The sequence below is a fragment of the Halichoeres trimaculatus genome, unplaced genomic scaffold (assembly GCF_033239565.1).
Source record: "Halichoeres trimaculatus isolate MK-OKI-2021-1 unplaced genomic scaffold, fHalTri1.1 fHalTri1_scaffold_14, whole genome shotgun sequence".
NCBI lineage: Eukaryota > Metazoa > Chordata > Actinopteri > Labriformes > Labridae > Halichoeres > Halichoeres trimaculatus.
In genome coordinates this window covers 2,302,006-2,327,166 of record NW_027437192.1, presented here as the reverse complement: position 1 = coordinate 2,327,166, position 25,161 = coordinate 2,302,006, and the positions used below count along the sequence as shown (strand labels likewise).

Genomic DNA, 25,161 nt, shown 5'->3' with positions numbered 1-25,161 from the left:
ACTTCACTCAGCCTGCATTTACACAAGGTCTCCCCTAGAGGGCAGCATTATCCTCTCCCAGCAGAGACAGAGAAAGCCTCAATTTAGAGTCAGATTTAAAAAAGTCAAACCGTGAAAGAAACTCTCAGAGCAGATCAGGTTAAAAAATGAGAATCAGCAAAAGAATTGTGGGTAAAAAATAAAAAGATCATGATGCACCACTGAGTTTAACTGTGAGCTGAGCTTCTTTCTGTAGCTTGTATCTGGAGCCTCTCTGGTCCTGAGCTGGATTACACGTCAGATTGAAGAAAAGGAAAACTGCATAAAGGAGATTATTTTATGTTTTAATGCCTCAGAGAACATGCTCCAGTCTGTCTCAGTATTAAAACCCTAACAGGAGTCTTGGTAGTAGCTGATTGACTCCTTTATCTTGGGACAGATCAGGTTATGGTTGTAGATTAAAGACACTCCCTTTCGACTCAGAGAAAAACTGGATATAAAAATGGTACAAAGTACAAAATCACTTCGCCATTTTAATCCTGGATTAAAAAGTCGAACACAAGATGAAAAAGTTCCTGTTGATTCTTCTTTTCTTTCACCTTTCATCCTCAGGTAATATTTGAGTCTTTTATTTTGAGCTGTTTTCTTTATTTTTCACCTGATCTGCATTTTGTGCTGATCATAAAAATGATAAACTTTCTTTTCTCTCATGCAGAAACACACTCGCTGAGGTTTTTCTGTGCTGGATTCTCTGGGATCCCAGACTTCCCTGATTTTGTTGGAACTGCAGAGGTGGACCAAGTTCAATCTGCTTACTGTGACAGTAACAACAAGATAGAAACAACGCTGCACTGGGTGGAAACTTTAATGCAGACTGATAAAGACCATGTGGACTGGTACAAAGGACAGTGTTCTGAATCCCAGCCTAACCGCTTTAAAGCCAGAATTAACTATTTAATGAGGAGCTTCAAACAGACTGGAGGTAGGTTACACTAACCTTATGTCTTATTATATATCGTCATTATTTTTAATCTTTATTGGGCTGCTACCAGGGGCGTGGTTCTGCAGAGGGTCACAGGGATTGTTGGCAGATTCACTTCTTCACAGTAAGACACAGACTGGATCTTATAAAGTCTGCTCAGAGAGTTGGAGTTGCAGAATCTGTAGAAACCAAAGCATCAGAAAAACAAACTCATGTTTAAGCTCCTTTATTTCTACTGGTGGGATCCTCTTTTAGCAAAGATGATAAACTCAGTTTCTCTTTGTCTCAGGCGTTCACGTCTTACAGAGGATCAATGGCTGTGAGTGGGACAATGAGACTGGAGAGGTTGATGGTTTTGCTGAGTATGCTTATGATGGAGAGGACATCTTATCACTAAATGTGAAGAATCTGACATGGATCGCTCTGAAACCAGAGGCAGTCAATCTAAAACTGAGCTGGGACGCTGACAAAACCAGAATGAAATACAATGAGAACGAACTCACTCAAATTTTTCCTGAGTGGCTGAAGAAGTACGTGGACATTGGCAAAAGTTCTCTGCAGAAGAAAGGTATGATAGAGTGACAAAGTTCAGGTTCCTCATGAACATGCTTTTACATTTCTTTAAGCCCTTTTTTTTCTTTTTACTTTGTTTGTTTTTCTGTCCTGTCTCCCTCCTTCTCCCTCAGTGGTCCCGTCAGTGTCTCTCCTCCAGAAGTCTCCCTCCTCTCCAGTCACCTGCCACGCTACAGGTTTCTTTCCTGACAGAGCCGTGATGTTCTGGAGGAGAGATGGAGAGGAGCTTCAGGAGGACGTGGACCACGGAGAGATCCTCCCAAACCATGATGGAACCTTCCAGATGAGTGTGGACCTGCTGAAACCTCCAGCTGAGGACTGGAGGAGCTATGAATGTGTGTTTCAGCTCTCTGGTGTGAAGGAGGACATCATCAGCAAACTCCACAAAGATGTGATCAGGACCAACCATGGTGAGTGTGTCCTCTGCTCAGGCTGAGCTCCAGCAAACAGTCAGAGTCCTCATCATTAAAACTGTCACAGAGTTTGGATCAAAAAGAAAAAGGAGGACTTTTCTTTATTTGTTGTTGTTGTTTGTCTGCAGAGGGTCCCACAGATGTTGCTGTTGTTGTGGGTGTGAGCCTTCTTCTTCTTCTGCTCCTTGTTGCTGCTGTTGTTGGATTTGTGTTTTACAGACAGAGGAAAGGTAAGAGTCTCTCAGGTGTGCTGATGATTCTTTACTCTGACATAATCAGAGAACTAACGCTGTGTTTGTCTGACCTCACAGATACTAAAACCAGGACTGAGCGCCCTGAAACTCTGAACCCTGAAACATCATCCATGGACACACCATCCTGCTTAGAGTCAGACCAGGACCAGGAAGAAGAGACTTTAGATACAGAACCAGTTTGTTAACATCTACTGAGGGGGTTAAACAGTCAGAGCTCAACACTGATACCTGTGTATGGTTGGTATCTGTGTAAATGGAGAGTAAGATAGATAAATACTCAGAAAGAGCAGGTTGATCATGTTCCTCATCATCCAGCGTGTCTCTTTTATGACTGTCCAGGAACTCTCCCAGAAACTTTACGAGAACAAAAAAGATAAGAAGGTAAGTTTAGACCGATGGGCTTTTTGTGTAAAGAGAATGCCCTAAGAGCTGAGTCTGAGACTTTCCGACTCATTCTACCCCTGAGGACAAAGAGGAGAAGGCTCAGATTAAAGGCCTAAGTGTTCCCTGAACAGATGAGTCTTCAGACATCTCTAAAAGTAGAAAAAGACTCTGTGGATCTTATAGAGTTAGGTTCATTAACCATTTGGGAACAACAGAGGAGAAGAGTCTGGCTAGTGATTTGGAGCCGCGCTGGGCTGGGAGCACCAGGCGTCTTTCACAAGCAGAGCGTAGAGGACCAGAAGGAGTGTAGACCTGGAAGAGGGACCCCAGGTCAGCAGGAGCTGTTCTTGTCACTGTTTTGTAAGTCAGAAGAAGAGCTTTGAATTTGATCGGAGCTGCCACTGGAAGCCAGTGAAGAGTGAAAAACAGCGGGTTTAAAATTAAAACCTGACATTTGTTCAATATAGGTTGGAGTTAGGGCTGCACGGTGGTGCAAAGGTTAGCGCTGCAGCCTCACAGCAAGAAGGTCACCGGTTCAAATCCCCACCTCGGCCAGTGGGTCTTTCTGTGTGGAGTTTGCATGTTCTCCCCGTGCATGCGTGGGTTCTCTCCGGGTACTCCGGCTTCCTCCCACAGTCCAAAAACATGCTCATCAGGTTAATTGGTCACACCAAATTGTCCCTAGGTGTGAGTGTGTGCGTGCATGGTTGTCTGTCTATGTGTCAGCCCTGCGATTGACTGGCGACCAGTCCAGGGTGTACCCTGCCTCTCGCCCAATGATTGCTGGGATAGGCTCCAGCCACCCGCGACCCTAAAACAGGATAAGCGGTATAGAAAATGGATGGATGGATGGAGGTTGGAGTTATTTACATTTTGAGTTTGTGTTATGGCATTAAAGGACAGTCAATGGTCAGGTTTCAAAAAGTTGTCAAAACTGGATGTTGGAAATGGGTTAAGTTTAATAAAAATTAAAAAAAACAGCAAACAAGACCTGTAGACGAGAGGAAAAGGACTGCCTCCAGACCAGTCTGATTTTCTTGACATTTCTTTGATTTAACTCAGGGTAAAGTTTGCAGGCTTAAAGTCAGACTACGATGTCAGAAAAAATTGGCCTATGTCACTTTATTCTTCAGTGTTACATGGTTGACACACAATGTTCTCTTCATGTCAACAGTCATCCACTGTGAAGGCCTTTTTGGTTGAAATAATGCATAAATACCTTTTGCTCTGTATTTGGTTTCCTAAAAACTTGAAAGAAAAAAAAGACTTAGGCCATTATTTTAATATGGTGATGATATGTTCATGTAGTGATATGAAAATAAGAGTGTTGCAATGTTGGACCAGCAGGTGATGCTCTTGATAACAGGGTTGTTCTGAGAAAATGCCATGAGTCTGTTGTGTTCTCGCCATGAGTGAAATAAAATAAACTCCTCCAGTATTGCTCCATCTCCAGTGATTACTACAGTTCATTTAATCTATCAGCTATTTTTATTTGTGAGGAAGGAAAAAATTGACACCAAGGTCCATTTACAGAGCTAGTTTTTCATGAACTTCACTCAGATCTGTCTTCACTTTGCATTTACAGTAACTCTCCCCTAGAGGGCGGCATAACCCTGAGCTCTTCAACAACAAACATTTTAGCAGGTCCTCTATGACATGAACCCAGCTTACAGTTACTGATCAGTCTGAAAAAAAAGGAGAAAACAGCTCTAATCACTTCATTCTTCATCTTCAAACACATGAATGACCTGTACAGGTGTTTTAAGGTCTCTTTACAGTGTGACATAAAGTTTATTACATAATAATAGTCCGTCTTTGAGTATAATGGATGATAAGGTATGTGATCATGTTGATGAGAAGGCCTGCTTGAATAGACTTTAAAACTGACATCAAAGAAGATCAAGTTTAAACACTGAGGTTCTGTGCAAAAATTGTGGGTAAAAAAAAGATCAGGTCATGATGTCAGACTAAAGGGACTCCCTACTACGGATACACCCTCTAGGCTCTAAAAGATAAAGGATGGTACAAAGTACAAAATCACTCAGCCATTTTAATCATGAATTAATTTGTTAACAACAAGATGGAAAAGCTCCTGTTGATGTTTCTTTTCTTTCCCCTTTCATCCTCAGGTAATGTTTGAGTCTGTTTTTCTTCTATAAGCTGTTTCTTTACTTTTCACCTGATCTACATTTTGTGTTGAACCTGATTTCCTCCCTACAGCTAAACACTCTCTGAAGTTTTTCTTTACTGGACTCTCCGGGATCCCAAACTTCCCTGATTTTGTTGGAACTATGGAGGTGGACCAAATTCAAGCTGCTTACTGTGACAGGAACAAAAAGATAGAAACAAAGCTGCACTGGGTGGAAACTGTAATGCAGACTGATAAAGAGCAAGCAGACTGGTACAGAGGAGAGTGTTTTGAAATCCAGCCTAACTTCCTTAAAACCACAATAAATGATTTGAAACAGGCCTTAAATCAGACAGAAGGTAGGCTAAATCCCTTCTTCTTTTCTTTGCTGGTTTTCTTTTTTTCACTTGATAATTTCACTGCTGCAGCTGAATTACATTAAATACAAACATGGAACGAGATCACTTTTATGATCAGTTTAACTATTTAACTTTCCTGTTTCTGAAAAATGGTTCTATTGGAATATTTTGCACAAATATTTTGATAGGGTATTTTTGTTTACAGCTTTTTCATCAGAGATCTACAGGTAAACTCTGTTTCTGTTCCTGTCTCTTTCAGGTGCTCACACCTTACAGAGTATCAGTGGCTGTGAATGGGACGATGAGACTAAAGAGGTTGATAGTTTCATGAAGTTTGGTTATGATGGAGAGGACTTTATATCACTTGATGTGAAGACTCTGACATGGGTCAGTCAGAAACCAGAGGGCCTCGTGAAAAAACTGGGTTGGGATGCTGACGAAACTCTGCTGAGATTTCACAAGCATTACTTCTCTAAGGTTTGTACAGAGTGGCTGAAGAAGTATGTGGATGTTGGCAAAAGCTCTCTGCTGAGGACAGGTATGATCACATGATCAAGTTGAGGATCCTTCCAAACACATCTTAACATTTTCTTTACCCCAATTTTTTTCTTTACACTTTGTTTTGTCCACCCCACCCCAATCTTTCCCTCAGTGGTCCCGTCAGTGTCTCTCCTCCAGAAGTCTCCCTCCTCTCCAGTCACCTGCCACGCTACAGGTTTCTTTCCTGACAGAGCCGTGATGTTCTGGAGGAGAGATGGAGAGGAGCTTCAGGAGGACGTGGACCACGGAGAGATCCTCCCAAACCATGATGGAACCTTCCAGATGAGTGTGGACCTGCTGAAACTTCCATCTGATGACTGGGGGAGGTATGAGTGTGTGTTTCAGCTCTTTGGTGTTAAACATGACCAGGTCACCAAACTCAACAAAGAAGTGATCTGGACCAACCATGGTAAGACTTTTCACCATGCTTTCCTCTTCATGCTGCTGCAGCTGCTGCTGACATGTTGTGTTTGCTCTTCTCACCTGTTTACTTGCACATGCTGTGATCTGTTTTCCGGATTAAATTGCTGTAATTGTTTGTTTTTGCTTTGCAGAGTATATTCCCGGGACCCTTTATGTTGCTGTTATGGCTGTATTGTTACTTCTGGCGGGCCTCATTGCTGTGGCTTCTTGTTCTTTTTGTGTCTCATTGCTGTGGCTTCTTGTTCTTTGTGTGTTTCATGGATGACAAAAGGTAAGAGTCTCTCAGGTGTGCTGATGATTCTTTACTCTGACATAATCAAAGAACTAACGCTGTGTTTGTCTGACCTCACAGATACTAAAACCAGGACTGAGAGCCCTGAAATAACATCCATGAATCCACACACCCTGCTCAGAGCCAGACCAGGACCAGGAAGAAGAGACTTTAGATACAGAACCAGTTAGTTAACATCTACTGAAGGGGCAAAAAAATAACTGAACCAACCAGGTGGAATTTCTGTAGATTGCTCTGTTTCTACCATTATTTTCAGCTCACGTGTGAACTCTTTCACACGCTCATGATTTTGTTTGATATTTTCGTCCATAAAGAAATCAGCTTTCATCTGTTTGATAACTAAGCAGAAATTCTGACTGAAGCTTTAAGTGAAGGAAAAGGTTCAGTTGTTGGTCAGACTCAGAGGATGAGCAGAGAAACAAACACCTGGGTTAGTTTGACTTTAAGGAAAGGAAAGTAGACTCAAACAGGCATGGAGACTTCTTTCACTTTCTCCCTGAACTAATCAAAGACAACCTGGATCATTACTACACCAAGTGTACCGTTAACCTCCACAGGGAGGCGCCAACACCAACACAAACATCTCTGTTATTCACTTTAGAGCTTTGTTTTACATGTAAATAAAATATTTTCATTAATGCATTGATAAGTTGATCTTTTATTAAGAAATAAAGATTCAAAAACATTTCTGTCTGTGTGAGTAGTGATATGAATATTTTCCCCTTTGAACAGGTCAAATAGGAAAAACTGGATCAACAAAGGAAGCTTTGAGAAGAAATGGTGTGAAGTCTTTCAGAAATGTTTCCTCTTCTTCTTGTTTTCATTTAACTTTAAACTCTGAAATGTTCATTGATTTTATTCGTTTTTAACTTTCGAGGATGAAAAAACTGACACTGGGTTAACTTCACTCAGCCTGCATTTACATGAAGTCTCCCCTAGAGGGCGGCATAACCCTCAGATCTCCCAGCAGAGTCAGAGAAAGCCTTGATTTAGAGTCAGATTAAGAAAGTCCAGCTCCCCAAAAACCTTCACTCAGAGCAGATCAGGTTAAAATAATGAGAATCAGGGAAAGGATTGTGGGTTAAAAAAAAAAAAAAAGATCATGATGCACCTGTGAGTTTAACCATGAGCTGAGCTTCTTTCTGTAGCTTGTATCTGGAGCCTCTCTGGTCCTGAGCTGGATTACACGACAGATTGAAGAAAAGGAAAACTGCATGAAGGAGTTTATTTTATGTTTTAAGGCCTCAGAGAACGTGTTACAGTCTGTCTCAGGATTAAAACCCTAACAGGAGTCTTGGTAGTAGCTGATTGACTCCTTTATCTTGGGTCAGATCAGGTTATGGTTGTAGATTAAAGACACTCCCTTTTGACGCTCAGAGAAAAACTGGAGATAAAAATGGTACAAAGTACAAAATCACTCTGCCATTTTAATCCTTGATTAATAGGTCGAACACAAGATGGAAAAGTTCCTGTTGATTCTTCTTTTCTTTCACCTTTCATCCTCAGGTAATGTTTGAGTCTTTTTTCTTTGAGCTGTTTTCTTTACTTTTCACCTCATGAACTTTCTTTCCTCCTTACAGTGGAACACTCGCTGGTGTTTTTCTCCATTGGATTCTCTGGGATCCCAGACTTCCCGGATTTTGTTGGAAATGTTGAAGTGGATGGAATTGAAGTTTCTTACTGCGACAGTGACGAAACCATAAAACCAAAGCAGCACTGGGTAAAAACTTTAATGGACAATGATCCAGGCCATGTGGACTGGTACAAAGGATTGTGTTTTACAAACCAGCCTCAACTTTTTGGAGAAATTATCAAACATTTGATGCAGGCCTTCAGCCAAAGTGAAGGTAGGTTACTCTATCCTAATATCTTGTTCATTTTTTAAAGGGCCCGAACCCGACTACAGATGTGCTGAAGGCCCCCTTAAAGGGATAGTTCAGTTTTTTTGGAGTGGGGTTGTATGAGCTCTATGTGACCACTAAGGACATTAGATACAGTAGAAAGTTGTCTCCTCTCCCTCAGTAAGACACAAACTGTAATCGATGGTGACGAGGAAATAGACGCTAACAGGGAGCAAATTCAAAGGCTATTTTCTCTGCCTACAAGAACTAAAATCAAAAAGTAATACCACAGTTTAAGAGTACGCTACATCAAATATTTTTTAAGTGCATTAAGTCTTCGGAAATATAAACATTTATCCGGACCTAACTAACTGGTCATGTATCCTTCCGCGCAGCGCTAGTGCGCTCCATCCCCCCTCCTCCTCTCAGCTGTAGGGAATGTAAACAAGCTTTGCTTCAGGCGCCGGTTTTAGCCTCGTGTAAGTATGATCAAGTATTGTGATTCTTTTGTTTGTACTCTAAGGATTGTGAGGCAGCGTAGGAAATTCAAAATGAGTGACTATGACAGCGACGATGAAGTTTCATTCACTTTGGAACCAAAAGGATATCTGTATGAACCGGAGCACACAGAGCTGCTACAGATGGAGACTGAAAGGAATACAGAGGAAACATCCACGGACACTGGACATCGAGATGCTGAGTGTTACTGCTGCCACGACTGTTGTTGTTGTTGTTGTTGTTGTTGTTGCTGTTACAGGACACTCCAGAATTCAGAAGAGCAGGGAAATCTGTGTGATGAGTTATACAGACGACTTGAGAGCCAGCAGTGTCCTCAGACAAATCCTGAAGAGTGTCTGTAACCAAGTTCCACTCGTGCCAACAGTAACACTAAGCATCCATGGGCATTGAGTCACAGCTCAGACATTTACACCACTGAGTATTTCCGACTCTGTCTTGCTGTCCAGTGTCCGTGGATGTTTCCTCTGTATTCCTTTCAGTCTCCATCTGTAGCAGCTCTGTGTGCTCCGGTTCATACAGGTATCCTTTTGGTTCCATAGAATGGAACTTCATCGTCGCTGTCATAGTCACTCATTTTGAATTTCCTACGCTGCCTCACAATCCTTAGAGTACAAACAAAAGAATTACGATACTTGATCAATTTTACACGAGGCTACAACCGGACGGAGTGCACTAGCGCCGCGCAGAAGGATACATGACCAGTTAGTTAGGTCCGGATAAATGTTTATATTTCCAAAGACTTAATGCATTTAAAAAATATTTGATGTAGCGTACTCTTAAACTGTGGCATTACTTTTTGATTTGAGTTCTTGTAGGCAGAGAAAATAGCTTTTGAATTTGGTACGTCTCTCCCTGTTAGCGCCTATTTCCTCATCACCATCGATTACAGTTTGTGTCTTACTGAGAGAGAGGAGACAACTTTCTCTACTGTATCTAATGTCCTTAGTGGGCACATAGAGCTCATACAACCCCACTTCAAAAAAACTGAACTATCCCTTTAAGGTTCCTTAGGATAATCTTACTGTTTCTGCCACAAGTTATATGTGCTCCACATAAGCCCCCCTAGGCCCTAGGTGAAAAAAACACTGCTACTTTAAACTAATTATCATGCCAAGACCTACAAAAAAAGCTCTTACCATCATGGTGAAATCCAAACAGGAAGTTTGCAAATTTTATTTATATGCCGATAATTTAAAGGGTAAATACACTGCTCAAAAAAAAAAGGGAACACTTAAACAACACAGCGTAACTCCAAGTCAATCACACTTCTGTGAAATCAAACTGTCCACTTAGGGAGCAACACTGATTGACAATCAATTTCACATGTTGTTGTGCAAATGAAACAGACAACAGGTGGAAATCATGGGTAATTAGCGAGACAACCCCAATAAAGGAGTGTTCATGCAGGTGGTGACCACAGACCACTTCTCAGTTCCTGAGTTTTCTGGATGATGTTTTGGTCTCTTTTGAATGTTGGTGGTGCTTTCACTCTAGTAGTAGCATGAGACGGAGTCGACAACCCACACAAATGGCTCAGGTAGAGCAGCTCATCCAGGATGGCACATCAGTGAGGTGTGCTGTGTCTGTCAGCGTAGTGTCTAGAGCATGGAGGCGCTACCAGTAGACAGACCAGAACATCAGGAGACGTAGAGGAGGCTGTAGGAGGGCAAAGACCCAGCAGCAGGACCACTACCTCCTCCTTTGTGCAAGGAGGAACAGGAGGAGCACTGCCAGAGCCCTGCAAAATGAGCTTCAGCAGCACAAATGTGCAGTTGTCTGTTCAAAGGGTCAGAAACAGACTCCATGAGGGTGGTGTGAGGGCCTGATGTCTCCAGGCCTTCATAGAGCACCATTGATCAGGTCTTGTCCTGTAGTTAAAGGGTATGTGCTGCATCAAACTCTGATGTCTCACCATGAACCAGGAAGTCATTCTAGCTCCTTCATATAGAGTCCAATATGCTTCAAATCTCACACACTTGATCTAAATTTATCTACACATGCATTTTGATCACAGGTCACAAACATGCTTCAAATCATCCACATTCTTTCTTCGTCTCTCACCCACATGACTGAACATGACAAAGACACGGCCATACCTACTGGTCACAAGACTCTTTGATTCAATTTTCCCATGTATCCTTTCTCTACGTCTTCACCAGGGTACATCACTCTGCACATACTACCTCCATTTCCATTAATAGGATCATCTGTAGGTCAAACTCAAGTTTCTGTCTCTCTGTCTCTCTCAGGTGTCCACGTCTTACAGAGGATCAGTGGCTGTAAGTGGGACGATGAGACTGGAAAGGTAGATGGTTTTGTTAAGTATGCTTATGATGGAGAGGACATCTTATCGTTTGATGTAAAGAGTCTGACATGGGAGGCTCAGAAACCAGAGGCAGTCAGTCTACAATTAAGCTGGAACGCTGACAAAACTCAACTAAAATTTGACGTGAACAACCTCATTAAGGTTTTTCCTGAGTGGCTAAGGATGTATTTGGACAAAGGCAAATGCTCTCTGCAGAGAAAAGGTATGATCACAAGCCCTGTTCAGATTGCTCCTGAAAAACACTTCACATTTCCTACTGGACGTTTTTTTTTTCTTTTGTACTTTCCTTGTCCTTAACTGTTTTTTCCTGTCCTTCTCCCTCAGTGGTCCCGTCAGTGTCTGTCTTCCAGAAGTCTCCCTCCTCTCCAGTCACCTGCCTTGCTACAGGTTTCTTTCCTGACAGAGCCGAGATGTTCTGGAGGAAAGATGGACGGAAGCTTCAGGAGGACGTGGACCACGGAGAGATCCTCCCAAACCATGATGGAACCTTCCAGATGAGTGTGGTCCTGCTGAAACCTCCAGCTGAGGACTGGAGGAGCTATGACTGTGTGTTTAAGCTCTCTGGTGTGAAGGACATCATCAGCAAGTTCCACAAAGATGAGCCCAGTCAGAGTCCTCATCATTAAAACTGTCACAGAGTTTGGATCAAAAAGAAAAAGAGGACTTTTCTTTATTTGTTGTTGTTGTTGTTTGTCTGCAGAGGATCCCACAGCTGTTGCTGTTAGTGCGAGTGTGGGCCTTCTTCTTCTTCTGATCGTTAATGTTGCTGGTTGTGGATTTATGTTTTACAGACAGAGGAAAGGTAAGAGTCTCTCAGGTGTGCTGATGATTCTTTACTCTGACATAATCAGAGAACTAACGCTGTGTTTATCTGACCTCACAGGTATTTACCGGCGTGGAACACCAAACCCTGAAAACAACATCGATGAACCCGCCATCCCGCTCAGAGCCAGACCAGGACCATGAAGAAGAGACTCAAAAGCCGCGTTTCCACCAAGCAGTCCGGGTCGGTTCGTCTCGGTACGGTGCGCTTTTAGCGGCGTTTCCACAGACTCATCCCGGGACGAATCCCTAAAAACCGAGACGAGCCGTCCCACTTTTTTGGGACCCTTTCGTATGGGTGCCAGACTGAACCGATCCGCTCTCGGGAGGTGGAGCAACACACTGCAGACGGTTGATTGGTCAAAAGATTCGTCACTTACCCCGACAGCGGCTACATTTCTCCTGGCGGCTCACAGACTTCTCTGAAACGAAGCTTGATTGCACTTTGTAACAGAGAGTTACATGAAAATCACAGAGAGGACGAAATGCTGCATGTCTTCCATCCGTGCTCTTTGTTTACTGTGTCACGTTTTCTTCTTTGTTGGATTTAATCGCGGGATAAGCTGCTACGGCGTTGCACTATTGTTTACCAGCTGTGGCTTCTGGCATACGGCTTACACGCCGCCCACCACGAGAGGGCACAGTTTGCTGTGGAAACGCAAACGGGATCAGACTTAACTGTCCCAAACCGTCCCAAACCGTACTGAACCGAACCCTACTGCTTGGTGGAAACGCAGCTTAACACCTCCTGAGGGGGTTAAACTGTCACAGCTAAACTCTGACACCTGTGTATGACCGTTACTAGCAGAGACATTTACTGTAGGGTATTAGTCAGGTAACCATTCAAAGACTTCTTCTGAGTCGGACATTTCCTCCTTGAACCTCCTGCTCCTCTATTGACTCCATCTTGCTCTTTATATGCCGTACCTTTCCAGGGCCAGTCGAAGCAAAGCAGCCACAGAGCATCACAGAGGCACCGCCAAGCTTCACTGTAAGCAGGAGGAGGAAGAGTCACGTTGATTCTTCCTCTTTCAGTCACACTCACTGATCCACAGGACACAACAGCTCCAGTTTAGGGTCAATGCTCCACGGAGCAGAACGCCAAACTTGACTTTGAGGAAAGGAAAGTAGACTCAAACAGGCATGGAGACTTCTTTCACTTTCTCCCTGAACTAATCAAAGACAACCTGGATCATTACTACACCAAGTGTACTGTTAACGTCCACAGGGAGGCGCCAACACCAACATAAACAGCTTTGATTCACTTTAGAGCTTCTTTGTACATGCAGATAAAATCTTTTAATTCATGGATTGAGAAATATATATATTTACGTTTTTAAAAATAAAGGTGAAAAACCATCTCTGTCTGTGTGAGTAGTGACATGAATTTCTCCTGAATGTTTTCACCATCAAAGAGGTTAAATAGAAATAACTGTGGATCTTTAAAGAAAGCTTTGAGATGAAATGGTGTAAATTCTTATAGAAATGTTTTCTCTTTTTCTTGTTTTCATTGAACTTTTAACTTTAATACGCTCATTTATTTATTTTTTTATTTTTTGGTTTTTAATTCACAAGGAAGGTGGGGGATGGGAGGGGGGTAGAGCATCTGTGTGCATACCATCCAGGAGAGCAGAGCGCTATCAGCCAACCAAGGCCAACGCGATAAAGATCGTTTGGGTCAGGCAGGCCCACTGAACATTTTCCGTCTGCCTTAAAGTCCCAACTGGTCAACTCTGTGGAGATTCAAATGACTTAATTTGGTGGCCCATTACAGCCGAGCCGAGCCTACGACTTCTCCAAGTTGTTATCCATCCTGTAAAGAAGTCCAGGAATCACATCCTGCCTGTGATTAAGTTCCCATATCGCTTGAGTCTGAGTGTTGACAGCCCTGCACAATCCCTCAGCTCATCAAATCCTAAAATAGTACCCTGCGTCTTCAGAAGTTTGCGATAAATCAGGAAACCACCAGCTCCAAACAGCAGAAAGCCTGTTATCATAAATCCAAATATGTAGACATCTTCAACATCCTTGACGAAAAGGATCGACAGGCATACGGTCCTCCAGGTATCCCAGAAGTCAGTCGTGTACCCGGCTGGAAACATTTCACCGGGGCAGGCGGGCTCCTCTTTGCCCAGTTTCCTCATTGAGAAAATTTGATCAATTGTGTTGAGAGACCAGCCGATCAAATCCATGATTTTAGGTTTTTGATAGGATACAAAGAGAGGCTCTGATAGTTCAGACAGAGACAGACCAAGAGCAAGCAGGACAGATAGGGAGGGGGGAGCTAGAAGAAAAGCGTCCACCTTCATTGATATTGTAGTTACATGAAGTCTCCTCTAGAGGGCAGCATAACCCCCTGATCTCTCAGCAGAGTCAGACTGGACTCTGTTTTGTGTGGTTGTGACTGAGAAAGAGTCTCTAGAGCTGAGCTTCTTTCTGTAGCTTGTATCTGGAGCCTCTCTGGTCCTGAGCTGGATTACACGTCAGATTGAAGTAAAGGAAAAGTTCATGAAGGAGATTTTTATGTTTTGAAGCCTCAGAGAACATGTTAAAGTCTGTCTCAGGATTTGAACACGAACATGAGTCTTGGTCATACTTGTAGCTGACTCCTTCATCCTGGGTCAGATCAGGTTGTGGCAGAGACTAAAGGCACTCCCTACTACAGACACTCCCTCTGATGATAATATAAACAGCAGGTAAATGATGGTACAAAGTACAAAATCACTCAGCCATTTCAATCATGAGTTAATATGTTGAAGACAAGATGAAAAAGTTCCTGTTGTTGCTTCTTTTCTTTCACCTTTCATCCTCAGGTAATGTTTGAGTCTTTTTTCTTTGAGCTGTTTTCTTTATTTTTCACCTGATCTGCATTTTGTGTTGAACCTGATTTCCTCCCTACAGTTGAACACTCGCTGAAGTTTTTCTTTACTGGACTCTCTGGGATCCCAAACTTCCCTGATTTTGTTGGAACTATGGAGGTGGACCTAGTTCAAGCTGCTTACTGTGACAGTAACAACAAGATAGAAACAAAGCTCCACTGGGTGGAAACTGTTATGCAGACTGACAAAGAGCAAGCAGACTGGTACAGAGGAGAGTGTTTGGAAATCCAGCCTTACTTCCTTAAAACCACAATAAAAAAATTGAAGGAAGCCCTAAATCACATTGAAGGTAGGTTAAATCCTTACTTCTTTTCTTTGCTGGTTTTCCTTTTTTCACTTGATAATTTCACTGCTGCAGCTAAATTACATTAAATACAAACATGGAATGAGATCACCTTTATGATCAGTTTAACTGATGGAGACTCATGTTTTTAAACAACTTTATGTTGACTTTCCTGTTTCTGAAAATGGTTGAAAAATGGTTTTATTAGAAATATTTTGCACAAATATTTTGATAGGGTAATTTTGTTTATAGCTTTTTTTTTATCAGAGATCTACAGGTAAACTCAGTCTCTGTTCCTGTCTCTTTCAGGTGTTCACACCTTACAGATGATCAGTGGCTGTGAGTGGGACGATGAGACTAAAGAGGTTGATAGTTTCATGAAGTTTGGTTATGATGGAGAGGACTTTATATCACTTGATGTGAAGAGTCTGACATGGGTCAGTCAGAAACCAGAGCGCCTCGTGAAAAAACTGGGTTGGGACGCTGACAAAACTCTGCTGAGCTTTCACAAGCATTACTTCTCTAAGATTTGTCCAGAGTGGCTGAAGAAGTATGTGGATGTTGGAAGAAGCTCTCTGCTGAGGACAGGTAAGATCACATGACCAAGTTGAGGATCCTAACACACTTACAGTTCACTTGGCACATTTTTTTTGACACTTTGTTTTGACCCCCATCTTTCACTGAAGATCTGCCGTCAGTGTTTCTCCTCCAGAAGTCTGCCTCCTCTCCAGTCACCTGCCACGCTTCAGGTTTCTACCCTAACAAAGCTGCAATGTTCTGGAGGAAAGATGGAGAGGAGCTTCAGGAGGACGTGGACCACGGAGAGATCCTCCCAAACCATGATGGAACCTTCCAGATGAGTGTAGTCCTGCTGAAACTCCCATCTGATGACTGGGGGAGGTATGAATGTGTGTTTCAGCTCTCTGGTGTGAAAGAGGACCAGGTCACCAAACTCTGGAAACACGGGTTCAGACCACCACTTGGTAAGACTTCTCACCCTATTTTTCTCTTAATGCTGTTGCTGCTAATATGTTGTGTTTGCGCTTCTCACCTGTTTACCTGCACATGCTGTGGTGTGTGTTGTTTGTTTACTGCCGTGAATGCAGCAATGCATTTACAGCATATGTTCAACATCCTTTTTCTTCTTCCGCTCTGTTATTTGCTTTGCTACTTCTACAAATTTCAACTGATTTTCACCGTTCAAACATCAAGAGTGGGTCTCATTCTGCACTCTTGCGCTATGACTTTTCACAGCCTTTTCACAAATACTTTCAGAGATATTTCAAGTTTTTTGCGATTTCGGTCCTGTAGAGATGAATGGGAAATTTTCAAAATTTTCCCCCTTTTGGACATTTTTCAGCCTGCTTCAAACCCTCCTTATTCATTCATTTACATACCTAGAAACTTCATTCAAACTTCAAAATATTCAGCGATCTTTTGGCTTTATTCAGTGTGTTTCAAATGTTTCCTCGCATTCATATTTTCTTCACAATCACCCTTTAAAGGTCATGATGCATTTCAGCTCTTGGAGCCATTAAACACTGGTGTGTATTGAACGGAATGTTCCAGATTAGAGTGGCGAGAGGGGGAGACAAAACCTGGAAACTTTTGGGGAAAACTGCCCCCTTCACCACATATTTTGGGCTATCAACACATATAAGTCATCAAAACATAGGTAATCTTGTCCTGTTTTTGACAAAGTGGTTTTTAAAGCAAAAGGATGGAGCCCCTCACCACAAAAAAGCCAACTGTCAGGAAAACTCAGCAACAGCCCCCATCTACTCCAATGTTAATTTCTGAGGGTCTTTCTCAGAGATCAGTGGAGAACCACTCATCTGTCTCTCGCTGTCACAACCACATTTTCTGGGTCTACTGACATGAAACTAACACGGACAGCTTCATCAGTGTTTCAGGACTCTCACGGTTCAGTCATTTTTCTGATCGCACCTATGTTTAAGTTACAATATCAGGCAGTTTGAGACCATGATTTCAGTGGTAAAGTCTTGGTAATCAACAGACTCCAACAGCTCTCTGATGGCAGTTAGTAAACAGTGATCACCATGGCAACATCTGGCTTCAGATGGACCTCAGCTGACAGGTTTACATGATTAAACTCACACATACAGGACACAAAGTATCACACCTAAACAGCATTTTTTAGGTCAGACTCACATTTTTCCTCAGCCAGTTCATTATTTCCATTGATGTTCTTTGAAATTCAATTAATTCCTTTATTTTTTTTTAATAAATTCAGCCATTTAAACTTTTAAATTTATTCATCAATTCCACTGATTCATCAACTAATTTACTTTCATGAAAAGGTTCATGACAGGCTCTTTCAGCATACTGCATAAGCAGTTCAGCGCATTCTGCATTCACAGCGCATTTCTTTGGAAATTGCTTTTCTAGTTTGCTGTTGTTTTTTTCTCTGCAGAGGATTCCACAGATGTTGCTGTTGGTGTGGGTGTGAGCTTTCTTGTCTTGTTCTTTGTTTCTGCTGTTGTTGGATTTGTGCTTTACAGACAGAGGAGGTAGGAGGTAAGAGTCTCTCAGGTGTGCTGATGATTCTTTACTCTGACATAATCAGAGAACTAATGCTGTGTTTGTCTGACCTCACAGCTACTAAAACCAGGACTGAGCGCCCTGAAACTCTGAACTCTGAAACATTATCCATGAACCCACCATCCTGCTCAGAGCCAAACCAGGACCAGGAAGAAGAAGTCTTTAAATACTGAACCAGTTTGTTAACATCTAATGAGGGGGTTAAACAGTCACTGTACCAACCAGGTAGAAGACGGGATATTTCTGTAGATTTTCTGTTTCTACTAATGTTTGTATTTCACAGGTAAAAATGTCTTTGCTGGTTCAAAAGAAACGATAAGATAATATTTATAAAGACAAAAAAAAAACATGTTTAGGTCAAGTTTCATAAAGAAAATCAACATTCACACGAGTGTTTTGTGGTGTACCATGTATAAACAAACTAAGTGTCAGCAGATCTGGACTCGAAGAAAAACAGAAAGAACCGGTTCATCCTGTTCCTTCGTGATCTTGTTTTACATGTAAATAAAATATTTTCATTTATGCATTGATAAGTTGATCTCTTATTAAAATATAAAGATTCAAAATAATCCTTGTCTGTGTGAGTAGTGACATGAATATTTTCCCTTTTAACAAGTCAAATAGGAAAAACTGTGGATCTACAAAAGAAGCTTTGTAGATCTCTAGAGCTGAGCTTCTTTCTGTAGCTTGTATCTGGAGCCTCTCTGGTCCTGAGCTGGATTACACGTCAGATTGAAGAAAAGGAAAAGTGCATGAAGGAGATCATTTTTACGTTTAAGGCCACAGAACATGTTACAGTCTGTTTTAGGATTAAAACCCTAACAGGAGTCTTGGTAGTAGCTGATTGACTCCTTTATCTTGGGACAGATCAGGTTATGGTTGTAGATTAAAGACACTCCCTTTCGACTCAGAGAGAAACTGGATATAAAAATGGTACAAAGTACAAAATCACTCAGCCATTTTAATCCTGGATTAATACGTCGAACACAAGATGGAAAAGTTCCTGTTGATTCTTCTTTTCTTTCACCTTTCATCCTCAGGTAATGTTTGAGTCTTTTTCTCTTTGAGCTGTTTTCTTTACTTTTCACCTCATGAACTTTCTTTCCTCCTTACAGTGGAACACTCGCTGGTGTTTTTCTCCATTGGGTTCTCCGGGATCCCAGACTTCCCTGTTTTTGTTGGAAATGTTGAAGTGGATGGAATTGAAGTTTCTTACTGCGACAGTGACGAAACCATAAAACCAAAGCAGCACTGGGTAAAAACTTTAATGGACAATGATCCAGGCCATGTGGACTGGTACAAAGGATTGTGTTTTAAAAACCAGCCTCAACTTTTTGGGAAAATGATGAAAGATTTGATGCAGGCCTTCAGCCAAAGTGAAGGTAGGTTACTCTATCCTAATATCTTGTTCATTTTTTAAAGGGCCCGAACCCGACTACAGATGTGCTGAAGGCCCCCTTAAAGGGATAGTTCAGATTTTTTGAAGTGGGGTTGTATGAGCTCTATGTGACCACTAAGGACATTAGATACAGTAGAAAGTTGTCTCCTCTCCCTCAGTAAGACACAGACTGTAATCGATGGTGACGAGGAAATAGACGCTAACAGGGACAGACGGTACCAAATTCAAAGGCTATTTTCTCTGCCTACAAGAACTAAAATCAAAAAGTAATACCACAGTTTAAGAGTACGCTACATAAAATATTTTTTAAGTGCTTTAAGTCTTTGGAAATATAAACATTTATCTGGACCTAACTAACTGGTCATGTGTCCTTCCGCGCAGCGCTAGTGCGCTCCGTCCCCCCTCCTCCTTTCAGCTGTAGGGAATGTAAACAAGCTATGCTTCGAGCGCTGGTTTTAGCCTCGTGTAAGTTTGATCAAGTATCGTAATTCTTTTGTTTGTACTCTAAGGATTGTGAGGCAGCGTAGGAAATTCAAAATGAGTGACTATGACAGCGACGATGAAGTTTCATTCACTTTGGAACCAAAAGGATACCTGTATGAACCGGAGCACACAGAAGAAGAGCTGCTACAGATGGAGACTGAAAGGAATACAGAGGAAACATCCGCAGACACTGGACATCAAGATAGAGTCGGAAATACTCAGTGGTGTAAATGTCTGAGCTGTGACTCAATGCACACAGATGCTGAGTGTTACTGCTGTCACGAGTGGAACTTGGTTACAGACACTCTTCAGGATTTGTCTGAGGACACTGCTGGCTCTCAAGTCGTCTGTATAACTCATCACACAGATTTCCCTGCTCTTCTGAATTCTGGAGTGTCCTGTAACAGCAACAACAACAACAACAACAACAGTCGTGGCAGCAGTTACACTCAGCATCTCGATGTCCAGTGTCCGTGGATGTTTCCTCTGTATTCCTTTCAGTCTCCATCTGTAGCAGCTCTTCTTCTGTGTGCTCCGGTTCATACAGGTATCCTTTTGGTTCCAAATGTGCATGTGTCTGTTCAAACAGTCAGAAACAGACTCCATGAGGGTGGTGTGAGGGCCTGATGTCCACAGGTGGAGGTTGTGCTTACAGCCCAGCACCGTGCAGGACGTTTGGCATTTTCCAGAGAATACCAAGATTGTCAAATTCTCCACTGGCACCCTGTGCTCTTCTCAGATAAAAGCAGGTTCACACTGAGCACATGTGACAGACGTGACAGAGTCTGGAGAACGTTCTGCTGCCTGCAACATCCTCCAGCATGACCAGTTTGACTAGGGGTCAGTAATGGTGTGGGGTGGCTTTTCTTTGGGGGGTGCACAGCCTTCCAGATCCTCAGACCCCTTGTGAGACCATATGCTGGTGCAGTTTGTCCTGGATTCCTCCCAGTGTAAGACAATGCTAGAGTTCATTTGGCTGGATTGTGTCAGCAGTTCCTGTAAGACAAAGGCATTGATGCTATGGACTGGCCCGCCCGTTCCCCAGACCTGAATCCAACTGAGCACATCATGTCTCGCTCCATCCACCAACCTGCACCACAGACTTCCCAGGAGCTGGTGGATGCTTTAGTCAAAAACCTAAGATCAATGGTGCTCAGAAACAACTTTCAGGCCTTCATAGAGCACCATTGATCAGGTCTTGTCCTGTAGTTAAAGGGTATGTGCCGCGTCAAACTCTGATGTCTCACCATGACCCAGGAAGTCATTCTAGCTCCTTCATATAGAGTCCAATATGTTTGAAATCTCACAAACTTGATCTGAATTTATCTACACATGCATTTTGATCACAGCTTCAAATCATCCACATTCTTTCTTCGTCTCTCACCCACATGACTGAACATGACAAAGACACGGCCATACCTACTGGTCAAAAGACTCTTTGGTTCAAATTTCCCATGTATCCTTTCTCTACCTCTTCACCAGGGTACATCACTCTGTACATACTACCTCCATTTCCATTAATAGGATCATCTGTGGGTCAAACTCAAGTTTCTGTCTCTCTGTCTCTCTCAGGTGTCCACGTCTTACAGAGGATCAGTGGCTGTAAGTGGGACGATGAGACTGGAAAGGTAGATGGTTTTGTTAAGTATGCTTATGATGGAGAGGACATCTTATCGTTTGATGTAAAGAGTCTGACATGGGAGGCTCAGAAACCAGAGGCAGTCAGTCTACAATTAAACTGGAACGCTGACAAAACTCGACTAAAATTTGATGTGAACAACCTCATTAAGGTTTTTCCTGAGTGGCTAAGGATGTATTTGGACAAAGGCAAAAGCTCTCTGCAGAGAAAAGGTATGATCACGAGACCATGTTCAGACTCTTCTTGAAAAACACTTCACATTTCCTACTGGACGTTTTTTTTTCTTTTGTATTTTCCTTGTCCTTAACTGTTTTTTCCTGTCCTTCTCCCTCAGTGGTCCCGTCAGTGTCTCTCCTCCAGAAGTCTCCCTCCTCTCCAGTCACCTGCCACGCTACAGGTTTCTTTCCTGACAGAGCCGTGATGTTCTGGAGGAGAGATGGAGAGGAGCTTCAGGAGGACGTGGACCACGGAGAGATCCTCCCAAACCATGATGGAACCTTCCAGATGAGTGTGGACCTGCTGAAACCTCCAGCTGAGGACTGGAGGAGCTATGACTGTGTGTTTCAGCTCTCTGGTGTGAAGGACATCATCAGCAAGTTCCACAAAGATGAGCCCAGTCAGAGTCCTCATCATTAATACTGTCACAGAGTTTGGATCAAAAAGAAAAAGAGGACTTTTCTTTATTTGTTGTTGTTGTTGTTTGTCTGCAGAGGATCCCACAGCTGTTGCTGTTAGTGCGAGTGTGGGCCTTCTTCTTCTTCTGATCGTTAATGTTGCTGGTTGTGGATTTATGTTTTACAGACAGAGGAAAGGTAAGAGTCTCTCAGGTGTGCTGATGATTCTTTACTCTGACATAATCAGAGAACTAACGCTGTGTTTGTCTGACCTCACAGGTATTTACCGGCGTGGAACACCAAACCCTGAAAACAACATCGATGAACCCGCCATCCCGCTCAGAGCCAGACCAGGACCATGAAGAAGAGACTCAAAAGCCGCGTTTCCACCAAGCAGTCCGGGTCGGTTCGTCTCGGTACGGTGCGCTTTTAGCGGCGTTTCCACAGACTCATCCCGGGACGAATCCCTAAAAACCGAGACGAGCCGTCCCACTTTTTTGGGACCCTTTCGTATGGGTGCCAGACTGAACCGATCCGCTCTCGGGAGGTGGAGCAACACACTGCAGACCGTTGATTGGTCAAAAGATTCGTCACTTACCCCGACAGCGGCTACATTTCTCCTGGCGGCTCACAGACTTCTCTGAAACAAAGCTTGATTGCACTTCGTAACAGAGAGTTACATGAAAATCACAGAGAGGACGAAATGCTGCATGTCTCCATCCGTGCTCTTTGTTTACTGTGTCACGTTTTCGTCTTTGTTGGATTTAATCGCGGGATAAGCTGCTACGGCGTCGCACTATTGTTTACCAGCTGTGGCTTCTGGCATACGGCTTACACGCCGCCCACCACGAGAGGGCACAGTTTGCTGTGGAAACGCAAACGGGATCAGACTTAACTGTCCCAAACCGTCCCAAACCGTACTGAACCGAACCCTACTGCTTGGTGGAAACGCAGCTTAACACCTCCTGAGGGGGTTAAACTGTCACAGCTAAACTCTGACACCTGTGTATGACCGTTACTAGCAGAGACATTTACTGTAGGGTATTAGTTAGGTAACCATTCAAAGACTTCTTCTGAGTCGGACATTTCCTCCTTGAACCTCCTGCTCCTCTATTGACTCCATCTTGCTCTTCATATGCCGTACCTTTCCAGGGCCAGTCGAAGCAAAGCAGCCACAGAGCATCACAGAGGCACCGCCAAGCTTCACTGTAAGCAGGAGGAGGAAGAGTCACGTTGATTCTTCCTCTTTCAGTCACACTCGCTGATCCACAGGACACAACAGCTCCAGTTTAGGGTCAATGCTCCACGGAGCAGAACGCCAAACTTGACTTTAAGGAAAGGAAAGTAGACTCAAACAGGCATGGAGACTTCTTTCACTTTCTCCCTGAACTAATCAAAGACAACCTGGATCACTACTACACCAAGTGTACTGTTAACGTCCACCGGGAGGCGCCAACACCAACATAAACAGCTTTGATTCACTTTAGAGCTTCTTTGTACATGCAGATAAAATCTTTTAATTCATGGATTGAGATATATATTTATTTACGTTTTTAAAAATAAAGGTGAAAAATCATCTCTGTCTGTGTGAGTAGTGACATGAATTTCTCCTGAATGTTTTCACCATCAAACAGGTTAAATAGAAATAACTGTGGATCTTTAAAGAAAGCTTTGAGATGAAGCGGTGTGAATTCTTTTTGAAATGTTTTCTCTTCTTCTTGTTTTCATTGAACTTTTAACTTTAATATGTTCATTTATTTATTTTTGGGGGGGGATTTTAATTCACAGGGAAGTAAAAATTTGACTCACAATCAGAATACTTTATTGATCCCAGGGGGGTTAATTCAATTTCAGTTAGATCCCTTTCAAGACATATAAGAAGACAAACATGGAGAAAAACAGGAATGGGATGAAATTAGGAGCCACCAGCTACCCAGCGCCCCTAAGACTAGATAAGAAAAAACAACATTGGGAGAGGAGAGGGGGGAAAAAATGTCAATTCCAGACTATTCCCCAGCAGGGGGCGTAGTTTGAGATTAAGAAAAAAAACACCTCAGCGTATAAGCACATGATAGCAACAAACATAAACTTGAAGACTTGCACAAATGTCACTTCTCAGCCACGCAGCCTTACTCGGACACACGCGCATCAACCCTGTAACGGACCCAACGAAGGCGTTGAGTCCAAGGTTGTGTGTGTGACTCAACAATGTTCGTGCCGTTTGATGGTGTCCGTGGAGACGGCCTCAAAGAGTTCTGATCCAGAGACAAGTTCACAGGAGAAAGGTGGGGGATGAGAGGGGGGTAGAGCATCTGTGTGCATACCATCCAGGAGAGCAGAGCGCTATCAGCCTACCAAGGCCGACACGATAAAGATTGTTCGGGTCAGGCAGACTCACTGAAAATTTTCCGTCTGCTTAAAGTCCCAACTGGTCAACTTTGTGGAGATCCAAATGACTTTATTTGGTGGCCGATTGCAGCCGAGCCAACTTCTCCAAGTTGTTATCCATCCTGTAAAGAAGTCCAGGAATCACATCCTGCCTGTGATTAAGTTCCCATATCACTTGAGTCTGAGTGTTGACAGCCCTGCACAATCCCTCAGCTCATCAAATCCTAAAAGTGCTGCCTGCGTCTTCAGAAGTTTGCGATAAATCAGGAAACCACCAGCTCCAAACAGCAGAAAGCCTGTTATCATAAATCCAAATATTATTGTAGGTGTCTTCAACATCCTTGACGAAAAGGATCGACAGGCATACGGTCCTCCAGGTATCCCAGAAGTCAGTCGTGTACCCGGCTGGAAACATTTCACCGGGGCAGGCGGGCTCCTCTTTGCCCAGTTTCCTCATTGAGAAAATTTGATCAATTGTGTTGAGAGACCAGCCGATCAAATCCATGATTTTAGGTTTTTGATAGGATACAAAGAGAGGCTCTGATAGTTCAGACAGAGACACACCGAGAGCAAGCAGGACAGATAGAGAGGAGGGAGCTGGAAGAAAAGCGTCCACCTTCATTGAGATGTAGTTACATGAAGTCTCCTCTAGAGGGCAGCATAACCCTCAGATCTCTCAGCAGAGTCAGACTGGACTCTGTTTTGTGTGGTTGTGACTGAGAAAGAGTCTCTAGAGCTGAGCTTCTTTCTGTAGCTTGTATCTGGAGCCTCTCTGGTCCTGAGCTGGATTACACGTCAGATTGAAGAAAAGGAAAAGTTCATGAAGGAGATTATTTTATGATTTAAAGCCTCAGAGAACATGTTAAAGTCTGTCTCAGGATTTGAACACAAACATGAGTCTTGGTGGGACTTGTAGCTGACTCCTTCATCCTGGGTCAGATCAGGTTATGGTGGCAGACTAAAGGCACTCCCTACTACAGACACTCCCTCTGATGATAATATAAACAGCAGGTAAATGATGGTACAAAGTACAAAATCACTCAGCCATTTTAATCATGAGTTAATATGTTGAAGACAAG

General features: G+C 42.9%; 4 protein-coding genes across 4 annotated transcripts; all 4 read left to right on the top strand.

Annotated features, from left to right (window-relative positions):
- Positions 1-666: 666 nt before the first annotated feature.
- Positions 667-2,386, top strand: LOC141803274 (major histocompatibility complex class I-related protein 1-like). Its single transcript, XM_074687236.1, has 5 exons — positions 667-961; positions 1,251-1,529; positions 1,648-1,944; positions 2,076-2,177; positions 2,259-2,386. The coding sequence occupies exons 1-5, from the start codon at positions 667-669 to the stop codon at positions 2,384-2,386; spliced, it is 1,101 nt and encodes a 366-aa protein (XP_074543337.1).
- Positions 2,387-4,665: 2,279 nt separating this feature from the next.
- LOC141803273 (BOLA class I histocompatibility antigen, alpha chain BL3-7-like) lies at positions 4,666-6,300 on the top strand. The gene is made up of 5 exons (XM_074687235.1): positions 4,666-4,714; positions 4,806-5,072; positions 5,332-5,610; positions 5,725-6,021; positions 6,167-6,300. Exons 1-5 carry the CDS (start codon positions 4,666-4,668, stop codon positions 6,298-6,300), a joined length of 1,026 nt encoding a protein of 341 aa, XP_074543336.1.
- Positions 6,301-7,784: 1,484 nt separating this feature from the next.
- On the top strand, positions 7,785-17,623 carry LOC141803272 (uncharacterized). The gene is made up of 12 exons (XM_074687234.1): positions 7,785-7,840; positions 7,906-8,174; positions 10,937-11,215; positions 11,338-11,619; positions 11,675-11,815; positions 11,897-11,961; positions 13,776-13,899; positions 14,737-15,003; positions 15,307-15,585; positions 15,684-15,980; positions 17,432-17,528; positions 17,617-17,623. Exons 1-12 carry the CDS (start codon positions 7,785-7,787, stop codon positions 17,621-17,623), a joined length of 2,163 nt encoding a protein of 720 aa, XP_074543335.1.
- A 927-nt stretch (positions 17,624-18,550) lies between these two features.
- LOC141803271 (major histocompatibility complex class I-related protein 1-like) lies at positions 18,551-22,056 on the top strand. The gene is made up of 6 exons (XM_074687233.1): positions 18,551-18,599; positions 18,675-18,941; positions 21,014-21,292; positions 21,415-21,696; positions 21,728-21,892; positions 21,974-22,056. Exons 1-6 carry the CDS (start codon positions 18,551-18,553, stop codon positions 22,054-22,056), a joined length of 1,125 nt encoding a protein of 374 aa, XP_074543334.1.
- The last annotated feature ends 3,105 nt before the right edge of the window (positions 22,057-25,161 follow it).

Bases quoted from the DNA above. Each gene is read 5' to 3' on its own strand.
- LOC141803274 (XM_074687236.1), top strand. From the start codon at position 667: ATGATAAACTTTCTTTTCTCTCATGCAGAAACACACTCGCTGAGGTTT. The intron at 962-1,250 runs GTAGGTTACACT...TCTTTGTCTCAG, and splicing joins GAGCTTCAAACAGACTGGAG to GCGTTCACGTCTTACAGAGG. The intron at 1,530-1,647 runs GTATGATAGAGT...CTTCTCCCTCAG, and splicing joins AAGTTCTCTGCAGAAGAAAG to TGGTCCCGTCAGTGTCTCTC.
- LOC141803273 (XM_074687235.1), top strand. From the start codon at position 4,666: ATGGAAAAGCTCCTGTTGATGTTTCTTTTCTTTCCCCTTTCATCCTCA. The intron at 4,715-4,805 runs GTAATGTTTGAG...TCCTCCCTACAG, and splicing joins CTTTCCCCTTTCATCCTCAG to CTAAACACTCTCTGAAGTTT. The intron at 5,611-5,724 runs GTATGATCACAT...TCTTTCCCTCAG, and splicing joins AAGCTCTCTGCTGAGGACAG to TGGTCCCGTCAGTGTCTCTC.
- LOC141803272 (XM_074687234.1), top strand. From the start codon at position 7,785: ATGGAAAAGTTCCTGTTGATTCTTCTTTTCTTTCACCTTTCATCCTCA. The intron at 8,175-10,936 runs GTAGGTTACTCT...TGTCTCTCTCAG, and splicing joins GGCCTTCAGCCAAAGTGAAG to GTGTCCACGTCTTACAGAGG. The intron at 15,004-15,306 runs GTAGGTTAAATC...TGTCTCTTTCAG, and splicing joins AGCCCTAAATCACATTGAAG to GTGTTCACACCTTACAGATG.
- LOC141803271 (XM_074687233.1), top strand. From the start codon at position 18,551: ATGGAAAAGTTCCTGTTGATTCTTCTTTTCTTTCACCTTTCATCCTCA. The intron at 18,942-21,013 runs GTAGGTTACTCT...TGTCTCTCTCAG, and splicing joins GGCCTTCAGCCAAAGTGAAG to GTGTCCACGTCTTACAGAGG. The intron at 21,697-21,727 runs GTCAGAGTCCTC...ATACTGTCACAG, and splicing joins GTTCCACAAAGATGAGCCCA to AGTTTGGATCAAAAAGAAAA.